The sequence below is a fragment of the Chiloscyllium plagiosum genome, unplaced genomic scaffold (genome assembly GCF_037043375.1).
Source record: "Chiloscyllium plagiosum isolate Xiang-an unplaced genomic scaffold, Cpla_swu_hap1 HiC_scaffold_15, whole genome shotgun sequence".
NCBI classification, from domain to species: Eukaryota; Metazoa; Chordata; class Chondrichthyes; order Orectolobiformes; family Hemiscylliidae; genus Chiloscyllium; species Chiloscyllium plagiosum.
The window spans coordinates 13,544,494-13,558,270 of record NW_028270153.1 but is presented as its reverse complement, the minus strand read 5'-3'; the positions used below and the strand labels follow the sequence as shown (position 1 = coordinate 13,558,270).

General features: G+C 41.3%; 1 protein-coding gene across 2 annotated transcripts in view; it reads left to right on the top strand.

Moving 5' to 3' along the window:
* Positions 1-12,803, top strand: part of samhd1a (SAM domain and HD domain 1a) — a 67,196-nt gene extending 54,393 nt beyond the window's left edge. The window contains exons 14-16 of one of the 2 annotated variants that reach the window (XR_015759522.1): positions 2,270-2,418; positions 4,242-4,379; positions 7,402-7,540. Coding sequence is in view for 1 of the 2 variants with exons in the window: in XM_043710809.2 (XP_043566744.2) it covers positions 2,270-2,374; positions 4,242-4,379; positions 7,402-7,551 (393 nt within the window). In the remaining variant the exon portion in view is untranslated. Of the gene's footprint in view, positions 1-2,269; positions 2,419-4,241; positions 4,380-7,401 lie in introns of both variants that reach the window. The other variant, XM_043710809.2, reaches the window with a different exon arrangement.
* Positions 12,804-13,777: the final 974 nt, after the last annotated feature.

Below are 13,777 nucleotides of genomic sequence, written 5' to 3'. Positions count from 1 at the left end.
TTGCTGAAATCTCGTGCAACCAGAACTTTGCTTTGTCCAGTATATTGGCCAAGGAGCTAATGCACGGATTCTGGAACAATTTACTTTTCTTGCGGACTGGCACTTAAAAAAAACAAATGTGATTGTTCAAATGGGTTAGAGGTGGTCTTTCAATCTCCCCTTCGTATGTTTTGATTTTCAATTGGCCAGTGACATGTCACACTGATTCGGGCCCCAATAAGGAAACACATCATGGTCCTCTGTAGAATTCCCAGTTGTGTTTTGTTATTCAAGATAAGATCATTCTTTCCTCATTGTTTTTAAGTGACATGACCTTAACATTAGAACCAGGTCATTTGAAGATGATATCAGGGAGCACTTGTTCGCACAAAGGGTAGCAAAGACTCTCTGGAGGTTGAGGTCAAAGTGAAAACTTCCAAACTGTGTTTTTGTTTGGTTCTGTAACATTTAATATCCTTGTTGAACAAAAGTGAGTCTGTATTAGTTAAGATGCAGATTGGCCATGATTCATTGGCAGAACAAGGTTTTGGGTCTGAATGGCCTCCTGCTGTTCCTATATACATACGTTCTCATGAAGTCCTGTTCTTCAGTGTGAATTAAACCCTAGCAGGGCAGTTTGCTTCTCCATAAATTGAAACATCGATAATGTTGTTTTAAAATGCTATCTTTTGTGATTTAGCCTAGTATAAATTTAGAGCTTGTTATGTCTTATTTATGTATTGATTGATCCTCCCTGTCTAATCTAGTTCCTTTCCTAATCTGTTTTCAGCTGGAAATGACGTGGCATGGGTTTCCCCTTAGTTTGCTCATTTGTTCATCTGATAGACAGGGTACCTCTTCTCAATAAATCCAAGTGTCAGTCTTTTGTTGGGGAGGTGAAGTAACTGTCCTTTTGGCTCTGCTAACCTTTGCAGGTTCAAATCCCACTCCAGAAGCTTGGAGCATGAAATATATGCTCACAATCCCAGTGGAGAGATGTTGTGCTGCACTTCCAGATATTCTGCCTTCAGGATAAAGTTTCAAATGGATTTTTAGATGTTTTTGTATTACACATTTGTCTGTGGTTTCCAGTGTTTCCCGCCACTGAGATTAAGCTAAATTATCTGATCTTGACCGATTGCCTTCTTTATACGTAACAATCACATTAACCTGTTGCTACTCTTTTCCCATCTTCTGTTGTCCTTTATCAGTATTTAATTATTTTCAATTACAGGTAGTTCTTCTATAATGCGAAGGTCGCATTCTGTTACAATCCTGCATTATAGAAAAATCGTGCTTTAAGTGCTGTTTCTAAGGTATTGGCGATGAGATACATTATAGCTAACATGCATTTTAGAAGTTCGTGCTTTTGAAGCAGTGTCCCAAATTTGTCAATCACATTACAGCGAACTTACATTAACAAGATGTGCATTATAGCAGAATATGTTATGATGCAGTGCTGGGTTAGGTGGGACTTGAACCCAGATGTTTTACGCCACAAGACTGCTAGAGTCAATGTTTGTCCCTCAGCAAACATTATTAAAACAGGGTTATCAAGTCATGATCACAACACACTGGTCTCCCTGCTATAGGAAAGATGTTGTGAAACTTGAAACAGTTCAGAAACTGATGTTGCCAGGGTTGGAGGGTTTGAGTTATGGGGAGAGGGCGAATAGGCTGGGGCTGTTTTCCCTGGAGTGTCGGAGGAAGACTTGTAGAGGTTTATACAATCATGAGGGGCATGGATAGGGTGAATTAGGTGTTTATCCCAGGGTAAGGGAGTCCAAAACTAGAGGGCATAGGTTTAGGGTGAGAGGAGAAAGATTTAAAAGAGATCTGAAGGGCAATGTTTTCACACACAATGGTGGTATGGAATGAGCTGCCAAGGAAGAGGCTGGTACAATTATAACATCTAAAAGGCATCTGGATGGTAACATGAATAGGAAGGGTTTAGAGGGACATGGGCCAAGTGCTGACTAATGGGACTAGGTTAATTTAGGATATCTGATTGGCAAGGACAAGTTGGACCGAAGAGACTGTTTCTGTGCTGTACAACTCTGTTTTGTGAGAGCTTGCTGCGCATAAGTAAACTAATACGGTTCCTACATTATGACGATGAATGTTTTTTAAAACATATATCAAGCATAAAGCACTTTAGGATGATATAAGCTCATGGAAGGCACTCTCTCTAGATGTTAGTCAGTTTACCAACAAAGCGACATGCAATAGGGGCAGAAATGTTTCTGATGAAAAAGTTTTAGAACTTCATCATCTCTTTCTTCTTATTTAGGTTGTTCAGATGGATTATGGGATGGCAAAACAAAACCCCATTAACAAGATCCGTTTCTATTGCAAGCACAACCCCAACCAGGCAATCAAAATTCGGAAAGACCAGGTAACCTCAATCCTTGGAGAGGAAATCGATTCTGGTTTTAAAATGTGAGCACTCTCCAGTTATGCACTGACTGAAGGCATGGTGTGAGTGAGGCAGTTGTGCGGACAGCCTGGGAAAGCTGTCTAGAGCTTGCTCCTGTTTTTCCCAACAGCAGCCGCTGCCTTTTGAGGTGTTGGGTAGTTCTTTAGAGGGTCGAAATCAGTTTGTTTTTTCACTTCTTGAGGGCTACATTTCTGCTTTTCCAGTCGCAGTAACTCCTACATTGGGTGACGCATTCACATAGTGCCTTCTGTATTTGTGTTGACACATGAGGTATTCGCACTCTCTCTCAAGCAGAATTAGAAGAATTTATGAATATACTGAATAATTATCAATCGTCCACTAAACGTGAAGAAGGGCTTGTGCCCGAAACATCGATTCTCCTGCTCCTTGGATGCTGCCTGACCTGCTGCGCTTTTCCAGCAACACATTTTTCAGTAAAGCCACAATACACAAGACAAGCACCGAGTATTGAAACTGGCACACAGCAACAAGCATAAATTAGCAACAAAAGATTTTTTCCTTGAATTAACTGGTGCACACTTCTTTGCACTAAATACCATCAATTAAAATACATCTCCTGTAGGTGGGGTAAGTCATGGCTAATCGTAAAAGCACAAACTGGAAGACTTTAATTAGGCAGTTACATTTTACTACCTCTCAGACCTTGATCTCAGATTATGATGTTCGTTACAATAGCACCCACTTTATTTTTTCCCCGTATGCAGCCTTAAGCTAAGGATTCTACCACCTCTCTGTGGAATTTGTTACCACAAGCAGGAACAGGAGGAGGCCATTTGACCCCTCGAGGCTGCTTCACCATTCAATAGGACCATGGCTGATCTCAACATTCCTCAGGTCCGCTTTCCTGCCCTTCCCATAACCATTGATTCCCCGACTGATCAAGAATCTATTTCAGCCTTAAATGTACACAAGGACTCTGCCCCCACAGCTCTCTGTGGCAAGGAGTTCCAAAGATTCTCAACCCTCCGAGAGAAGAAATTCTTCCTCATCTCAGTCTGAAATCAGTATCCCTCTTTATCCTGAGACTATGCCCTCTGGTCCTAGACCCTTCCATGAAGGGAAACGTCCTCTCAGCATTTATCCTGTCAAGACCTTTACAAATTCTGTATGTTTCAATGAGATCATCTCTCATTTTTCTAAACATTAGCAATTTCTAGACATTCAGACTTCCAGTTACCTTACCTTACCTTTGTTGATGGTTTAAAACTGTCCTTGCTGCCTACGTCTGCTCACTCTCCCCATCTCATTGCAGCTTTCCCTCCCCTCCCATTGGGGACCTGTTCCCCATTCCCTCTTGGACCCTCTTTCTCTTCCTCCACTCTTAACAGCATTCCTTTACTCACTACCCCCTTCTTGTAGTCTCCTCTATCCAACACCCCACCTTGCTTTATCCATCCCAGCAATGTTGCTTGGACATTCCCTCTCTCCAATCCAGATATTTTGTAGCCTTCTTCACCCATACCCATCAGGACCACTCTCACACATGCACAGACTCGCGGGCACGCGCACATACCTCCCTCACCCACTCTCGCGCAGTCTCACTCTCGCACGCTCTCACTCGTGCTGTCACTCACGCACTCTTTCACTCACACAATCTCACAGGGTCTGTGATTGAATGTTCCTGTGTGTTTAGATGGTGGGATGCGATAACTTGCCCATTGCCACAGTTCGAAAACTTGAGAGAGCCTCAGCTGACTCTGATGTGATGTTGAAACTCACTGCATTATCCCAGGAACTTCAGCGTCACTACATTTGTTCTTACTCGGTGTGAAAAATTAACTTTCTTCCTCCTGTACCCATCCAGGTGTCTCAGCTGCTGCCAGAGAGGTTTACTGAGCAGCTGATCCAAGTGTACTGCAAGAAGTCTGATCAGCCAAGTGTGGAAGCAGCCAAGAAGCACTTTGTACAGTGGTGCATCAACAAGAATTTCAGTAAACCCAGGGTAGGGAGCTCGAGACTGTACTGTCACTTCTGTATTCTTTATGTTGCCATCCTGAAATATTACAATATTATCTCACTATAGAAGTCAAACAAGATCACCTTGTGATTGATTCATAGTCCATTTACTCACCCAATGCCAGGTGTTTTGGTGTTATCCAAAGTCTGGAGTGATAATGTCACTAGGCTAATAATCAGAGGCCCAGATTAATATTCTGGGACAGGAGTTGGAATCCCACCAGGGCAGCTGGTGAAATTTGAGTTAATAAAAAGTTCAAGTAAAAATGGTGTAACCACTTAATTGTCATAAAAACCCATCTGTTTCACTAATGTCCCTGAGGGAAGGAAATCTGTCACCCTCACCTGGACTGGCCTGCATGTGACTCCAGACCCACAGCAGTGTTACTTGGCAATTGCCCTCTGGGGATGAGCAATAAATATTGGCCCAGGTAATGGCGTCTATAGTCCATGAATAAAGTCAAAAATATTGGGAGGCAGGCAGTGAATTTTTAAATCTTGGTCAGTATTTCCCAAACTAATACAAGTATTCAAAAAACCCCACGGTATTTATACTCTTGTTGTTGAGAATTTACAGGCATAATTCATTGTACATGGGTCATGTGCTATGAAACAATTTACAAAATGTAATAGAATGTAAGTGCAAAACACAAGGCAATACAATGATGCCTTTGTTATGGATCAGGCCAGAACCACTCAAAACATTTCAAGAAAGTAACCCAGACCCTAACTTTGCTCGTTGTTTTAAGAAGATATACAGTGCATATTCCAGGAGAGATGCAGCTGGTAAAACCACTTGGTTTTAAACAAAACAATTTATTTACAAGATTACCAAATGAAAAACAAACAAAAGAGAACAGAATACCGAATAACTTAACCGATCCGCAAACCCAGCAGATTATACCAACTTAATGATGCTGTTCCAAATATTTGCAACAATCCCCATAAACACTCCTTGGCACAAAAGGTAAAGTCAAGCACAGGGTCTTGCAGGAGAGAGAGAGAGAGAGCCAGCATGAACCTGCTTCTTTAGGTCCAGCTGCTTCAACACTGCCTGTCTGCTTTCTGTGCACAGCCAGACTCTTCCAAAAACCAAACCAAACCAAAGAAAAACTGAGCTGGGAGAACTGGCCACTCCCGTTTCATTGTGCAAGGGTTTATTCTTTAAAGCCTTGACAGCCTTTTGGCTGGGGCAGTATCTGTTATCTATAATCAAACCGACCTTACAACCCATCCAACTTGAACTTTTCAGAGTCTGTGTCTTTTTATGACCTCTCTGGAAGAAAAAAGTCAAGGACACCATAACCTTGTTAAAGGAGCAGCATTGTCATACCTTTTATGAGGATGATACCACAGATCGGAGGCTGTGTCATGGTGACGAACAGGGAGTTCCTCTCGCATGCCTTGATCAATATTCATTCCTGAATAAATATCAATAATAGCAGATAGCCTGGATACCATCACGTTGCTGTGTGTGTGGGTACATGCTGTGCAGAGATTTGCTGCTACACTTGCATTGCCACGGTGACTACACTTCAAAACTACTACACTCACTGTAAGGAACTTTGAGACATTCTAAGTTTGTGGAAAGTGCTATATAAATGCAAATCTTTCTTGCATTCTGGTTCAGCCCAGTGATGCATGGAACAGTTGGAGTCCTCATGTGTCTGCTGTCATGCTTTCCCTATTAATTTCAATATGTCCACCTTCACGTTAATGTAAAGGAAGTTTGACAGGTGGGGAGTTTTCTGTGTAGCCTCAGTGAATCAGAGCAACATGGGATTTGGCAGGAACGCAGTGATTTGAAAGTCCCATGCTGGGCTACAGTTGGTGCTGCGATGGATGATCTCATCCTGAGCCCCAGGAGGAGGGCAGAAGAATTCACCGGTGCTCCCAGATTGTTATTGGTGACCCCAACTGGCAAGTACAAACGTGTGGATACTGAGAGAGGACAGGTTTATCCCCACTGGTCCGAAAATCTGTCGCATGTTTTGCTCAACCTCCATGTGCATCAGCTTTTGAAGGGCTTGCTGTGAGACTGGGTGAATCAGGTACTCCTGGTCAGAGGGGGGAGGTCATGAGAAAATTGACTGGGGTGAGGGAAGTTGATTGGATGATGGTCACTTGTACTTGTCATTTACTTAGAATTCACTCAAGGACCACCATTCATTGTCCGTCCCTAGCTGCTCGTGAGAAGGTGGTGGTGAGCTGCCTTCTTGAACCGCTGCAGGTAGATCCACAATGCCGTTAGGGCGATAGGAATCCTGTGGGGATTAATTCATCACCTGACTCCTGACCACCAGGAGCTTGTCCACCAACTACAAGGCACAACTTAGGACTGTGATGAAATACTCCCCACTTGCCTGGATGAGTGCACACTCAAGAAGCTTAACATGATCCAGGACAAAGCAGCTCGCTTGATTGACACTACGTCCACAAGCATCCACTCCCTCCATCACTGATGCTCAGTAGCATTAGTGTGTACCATATCTACAAGTTGCATTGCAGAAATTCATCAAGCTCTTTAGACAGCACCTTCCAAACACATTATTTCTACCATTTTGAAGGACAATGGCAGCAGATACATGGGAACGCCACCACCTGCTTCTTTCCCTCCAAGCCATTCCCCATCCTGACTTGGAAATACATTGCCGTCCCTTTATTATCACTGGGTCGACATCCTGGAATTCCCTCCCCAGTAGCTTTGTGGATCAACCCACAGCAGGCAGAAAGCAGCGGTTCAAAAAGGCAGCTCACCACCACTTTAACGGCAACTAGGGATGGGCAATAAATCCTGGCCCAGTCAGTGACGACCATGTCCAACTAATAAATAAGACAAAAAGGAACACCAAGCCAGCCAGCCCTGGGGGTATTGAGATCTTTAATTGGCCAACCCCTCTTGTATGACCTCCCCCCCCCACAGAGCTTCTCCAGTACTTACATTTGCCAGTTATTCTCTCTTTCAAAAAAGCCAATGTTCCTGACCCCGTTTTCATATTTATTTACAGGATGGTGATATCGTTGCTCCTGAGCTGACCCCACTCAAACCTGACTGGAACGACAGTGACAGTGGAGCTGATGACTCTGATGACAAAGACGAGCTTCTGTTTAATTCCCATCCCAATAGTAACCGAGCCAAGATACAGCTTTTCAAGTAGAGTCTGTGATACCTTTCTGGGAACCCTTGGGTGACTTCCATTAATGGAGTCGCATGGAAGTGGGATGCCTTCAGGAATATTTTGATGTTTTTAAAACTGTTAATTTCTTCAATATTTTCTCATTTAAAGAAAGAGAGGGGAAAAGATATCTTTGTGCAATTAGACCCCAGTCTAAACAGCTTTGAAAATGTTCTGATTTGGAGGAACGTTTAGTTTTATAAAACCAACAGCTCATTGAACCATCATTTGCCCATGATGACAGGCATTCATCAATAATAAAAATGTATGTTTTTTTCTCTCTATATTGCTTAGTAGGCCATCTACAGGTTCCCATTGGGAATGGTACTGAAGGACCATTAATGGGATTCACTCCTAAAATTTAAGCATTTTACTTGCTCTGTTCTGCTTGCTATATATATATTTTTGAGTTTCTTTTATAAATAGTGATGAGAGAGAGAGCAATGGAGTTTCCATTGCTAGGACATAGCGTTGAGAAGATAGGGCAGTTGATGGTTTCTCATCAGCATTCAGGTTTAAGGGTTATGTTGTCTAATGTTTCCTGGCCATTGAAATTTGATGTTGTTAGGAGCTTGTTCATTAGTTTACTTACCTTACCATCATAGAACAAATCAGCAGAAGACTATATTGCATGCATCCAGTAACTGTTGCTTTGCTTCGAGTTTGTAGTTGGTGTTATCGACATTGTGACTTCTCAGTATGTTACCTCTTCAGTATACAATTTAAAATACTTTAATCTTAAAAAGCTGCTATACCTTAGCCACTGGAGCCTGGAAGAAATTTGATAAATTGTGATACATTTTCCTGCACAGTTAGAGGGAGGGTAATTTGTGGCTGGTGTTCCCAATTGCTTTGTTAGAATCTGATTGGTAAATATTGCTGTAGGGGTCCGATGGTCAGTACATGGAGCAGATGCCGCTCACTGGACTGAAGATAATCCAAGGTTGGGAAGCACTGTATTATTCTGGCAAGAGTTTCCATTGTCAAGATAAAGGTCATGTATGTACATTTGGATATTGTACCACTAGGATAAGCTAGGGCAGAGGACAATCTAGATTCGATCAAGTAACTCTTTTCAGGTGTTGAGGTAATATTTAACTTAGATTGAACTGGCTTCTGGATATTACAGGTTGAATCACCTCATGTTTACAGTAATTCCTGACTGAATACCGTATATGCAGATTTATGAAACAAAAAATTTGTCCTGTAGATGTCAGCAAACTGAATATGTCATTTACAATACTTCTTAACCTTGCATATGGGTTATGTAAGTGATTTTCAAGTCAAGATTTGTGCTGTTGTGGAGAACTGCACAGGAACATGTAGCTCTGGTCTAATATCCATCTCTCAGTTTATCGTTCCCTACAGTGCAGTGTAAAATCCCATCACGTACAAATCGTGATCCCAAAAATGAAGCTTTTTGATGTCGATGATATATCCAACAGAAAATACCTTAATCCCACAGGCATTAAAAGACAATGTGACCAAATCCCAAATATTTTAAGGAAATAATCAATACTTTTATACTAGGACATGTGGAGGATTTACTGATCCTGTGAATCAATGTAAGGTGTACATTTCAGTTTGAGGTTTGTTTTTATGTACAGTGTACATGTATCTGCACACATTACTCGATTTGAGTATGGCACCTCTTTTTTTTCCCTGAGCTCCTCCTTTTGAGCGTCATTCTACCATATTTATGTAATGGTGGAAATTTAGAATTCAGTACCTCTGCAACCAACAGGAAAATAAGTTTGTGAGCAGTTGGCCTAAATTTGAGATTAAGGACAAAGGACATGGGTTTGTTGAGATGCTGCTGTGTTGTCTGTGGATCTGGATAGTCTGTTTTTGAGGGGATTTGTCAAGAACTGGCTCAGACTCCTCCCCACAGCATCTCCCTTTTTGTTCTGCTTTGCTGTTAGCCGGGAGCAGTGTCCTGGCTGAGTAACCAAACAACATGTTGTGCTGCCTAATGATGACAAACCAGACCATGCCCTTCCAACTGCTCAGAATTTGACGTGGTTTATTCCTAACAAATTAAATAGAATTGAGACCAACTTGGTCCAACTGCAATGTGTACTGTCCAGAGCAAAATGCAGTCAGTGACATTCATATTGGCACGTCATCAAACAGTACTTTGGAGCCTTGGCGTAGAGGTCCTCCTATCTCCTTCCATTAATATTTCTCAGGTTACTTCAAAGGCACTACATAAATGCAAGTTATTGTATGCAAGCTGACATCTCACAAGATAAATGAATAATTGTGAAAAATAGTTGAAGTGTGGCTTTGTCCACAGGCAGTCGGATGGGTTTATGAGTGCACTGCATGGCTACCCTTGAGTCCAGGGGTGAATGGGAGTGGCGGGGTGGTGTATGAGAGGGAGCTCTTCCTGGGCCACTTCTGTTTACTGTTGTATCAGAACATACTCAGGAGTGGTACAGTGCATAAGTAATTTACTACATTTCCAGGAAGACAGCATTTGTCATTGACTGACTTCTGGAATGGCTGAGAGCCTGTTTACCCTGTACTAGGGCCTGAATTTTAACTTTTGTTGCTCCATTTTTTGGATACCAAGATAACAAAGCTGTGTTGTGTAATTAATTTTAAATTATTTTTAGTGTGTACTTTAACACTGCTTTGTCACTTTGTTTTTGTGACTCTGGTGAGGTTTATGGTGGTAAAATATCAGTTTGCTGTTCCTATTTTTTACCTGGTGAAATCCCTAAGCTTTCAAGTACTTTGCTGGGACCCATTGTGTTATGATCAGGTAAAGTAGGCAATATACAGTTTTGTACAGTGTGACCTGTTTACTTTTAGAGCAATCAGGGGAAAATATAAACTGTTCTTTGCAGAAGCATTGAACTTGTTATTAGAGTTTATTGATTTTTGCTTGTAAAGAATTTCCAAAAGGCATAGCAAATGTTACCAAGACTTCGATTGTCTTGTCACAATGTTAGAATGCTGGGAGAGGGAAATGTTACAGAATTGAATTGAGCATTGCCAGAAGATAGGAGGAGCTTGTGCAATGCTTCGATAAGTTAATCCTGCAAGCAAGATGAGTTATGTTTTAGCAGAGGGGTGATTAATAGAATAAAATAATTTGGCATTCATCATATGTTGAAATGTTACTTTTTATCCTATCAGATTGTGATTCTGAATTGACAGAGGAGCTATGATCCATAAATATTTGCAAGGCCCATGTTCACATCACATGAGTTAATGTGATTTTTTTTAACCTCATCCCTTGTACTTCGCTCACTTCAGTCCTCTCTGATTGTTCCTGCGGTCTTTAATCATGGAGGAAATATAAGGTGAGCTCTACAGCAGCAAGTTGATCACTTGGTGTTTCGACTGGTAGTTCTCAACAAAAAGATGATAACGCTTCATCTGTCGTCGTTTACTCAGCAACCTGGACAGTTCATTTTGACACTTACTTTTCTTGTACATGTTGCTCCTGCAGTGGTGGTGCAGGACTTCTGGCAAGATCTGGGTACTTTGGGCACAGAATTGCTTCCGCATCTCCTTTTGTGAGAGAGGCTGCCATGGTCTGATTTGTCAGTTTAACATTGTGAAGACTATGGCATTACTTGCTACCTTTGATATGAATAATCTCCTCGCTGCAGACCGATGTGAGACATAGATTCATTCAATGCAGCAGCCTGTGGCATTGTAACAGTGTTAACAACCAGGAACTCATACTTTGGGTTGAAGCAAAGGAATTATGCAGCAGTACTGTGTAAATGGCTGTGAGAATGCAGACTTAATCTGCAGTTAATAAAAAAGGAAACTTTCCATGTATTGGTTTATAGGGAGCAAGACCAAATGATCGTTGATCTGTTGCAAAACTTCAGACTGTGGTGGCTCTTGAATCAAAGGGCTTATTGAAAAGGTGTTGTGAGGAACAAGCCCAAGGCCTTTCATGCACTTTATACGCACTGCAATGGGTGGAGGCCTCCCTACTCTGTTGAATGTATCCTTGCAGAATCCTTTTTGATGTAGAAACCTGGTATCCTTCTCTCAACCTGACGAAAAGATTGTATCCTGTTTGAAAAGAACCTGCTTTGAGGTTTCATCTGTTGGTAGCCCTGACCTTTCGGCAAAAGGTGTGGAAACTACTTGGGGGGTGGGGGGGAGGGGGGAAGGTAACAAAGGTCATTTTACAAACTAAGTATGATGCAGAAAAAGGCCATTCAGCTCATGGTCCTGTTTTGATATTTATGATGAGCAGAAACCCTCTCTCACCCTACTCAGTCTCACTCTACCAGCATAATCTGTTCCTGACCTCCTGTGTGTATCAAGCTCCCACTGTATCTTTCTACTATGTTATTCCCAATGCTTCCAACTGGTATTGAATTCTGCATTCACGCCTCTCTGTACATAAGAAATTTCTCTTGAATTCCCAAATGAGCATTGATTATCATGCAGAAGGAGTCTATTAGCTTAACATTTTAATCGAATAATAATTATTGCAGTAAATCCACTAGAATGCTTTGGAAGTATATACTTTGCACCTTTTGCATATTTAACAAAATATTTGCCTTTGTTTTCTTTAGTCACAGTAATAGGGTTGCTAACAATTTCTAATTGTGTCTCTCTAAAGCCATCTTTACCTTGAGGGAAGGTCATCAACTGAAGGTTATGTGGCCTTTCGAAACTAGATCATTATATTAACAGACACCTCAGTGTTTTGATTTTATGATCATCTGATGGTCCATTGTTCAAGATAATGGCACATTGCAGTCTCCCTCTTTTAATGACAACGTCTAATAAGGTGGTTATCAGGGAGGGTAACAGTCGGGCGTGACTGGTCCGGGAGATGCTGCCCTGACACTGTGTGATGTAGGTGAGGAGAGTCTCGTACATTTCTAATTCTACTCAAGAAATGGACCTTCATCCATCCTCACTTTCGTCTTCCTTATTTTAGTTAGAATTCAACTAAACGTGAATAATGGATATTTCATGATGAGGTGCCTGGAGAGGGGGCACTTTCAAATGTACGCTGATAATTCATTTCTAGCAGGCCTTCTGCAGGCTGTGTGATGTGAATTGAAAGTGGCAATACGATACATTGCGCACACAGGGATTCCCATCTATGCATTTACCTGCACTGTGCCTTTTATGATGTAAATATTTATGCCGTTCAGACATTTTGGTCAGACTTTGTAACATTATAGCTATTGGCATGTTTTTCTTTATAGAAAGTTTGTAATTGGTTAATAAAAAATGTTCTTCGAGATATTGACTCTGATTATATAATTATTTTGCACTTTCCAAAATGGTAATAAAGATTAATTTCTTTTTAAATTTCTGTATATTAAATAAATATGTAACATGCATTTTGAATATAGCTGCACATCTATTGCAGTTGAAATTTGAGAGGTGACTGAATACTTTTTTTCCCTTTGGAATTTGAAACTCCAGGAATAGTTTGGGAGATGGTTGGGTAGTATTTCATCAGTTGGGCTCTATAACCGCACATGTTGGAAGGATTCTTTATCATCCTTCTGGTTATTGGTCTGAAGCATTAGCTTTGTTTATCACACCTGCCTGTCCTGCTAAATATTTTTACAGGATTTTCTGTTATTTAATTCAGATTTCCAGAATCTGGAGTATTTTGCTTTGATGTCCCTGTCTCTTGCCCATATCCTGTCATTACTTTAAAAGTCCATTGTCCAGGAAACTTCACTGGGTAATGATCAGAAAGGATTCCCTTCCTCCCACTCCAGTCCTTTGAAACAGATTACAATTGAGTATTTCCTGTCATTCAACACTTAATCTGGCTCTGGAACTTCTGTCTGTAATGCATTTCTTTATAACCCTCGTTGCAACCAGAGCCTGCAATGTTTCCCCAACTCGTTATGGTTCCAGATGGGATGCTCCAAACTGTAAGGTCCTGGGTGATGAAAGATGAAATTGTTCCCCCTTTTACTCCCTCTTCATAACAAGGTTAATTCGAAAAGAAAAACCAAAAGAGCTATGGATGCTGTAAATCAGAAACAAAAACAGAAGTTACTGGAAAAGCTCAGCAGGTCTGGCAGCATTTGTGAAGAGAAATCAGATTTAACGTTTCGGGTCTGAGGAAGGATCACTGGGCCTGAAACGTTCTCTTCACTGATGCTGCCAGACCTGCTGAGGTTTTCCAGCACATTCTGTTTGAATTCAAAAGGATCCAGACTCAAATGATTTAATGTTATGAAAGAAACCAATT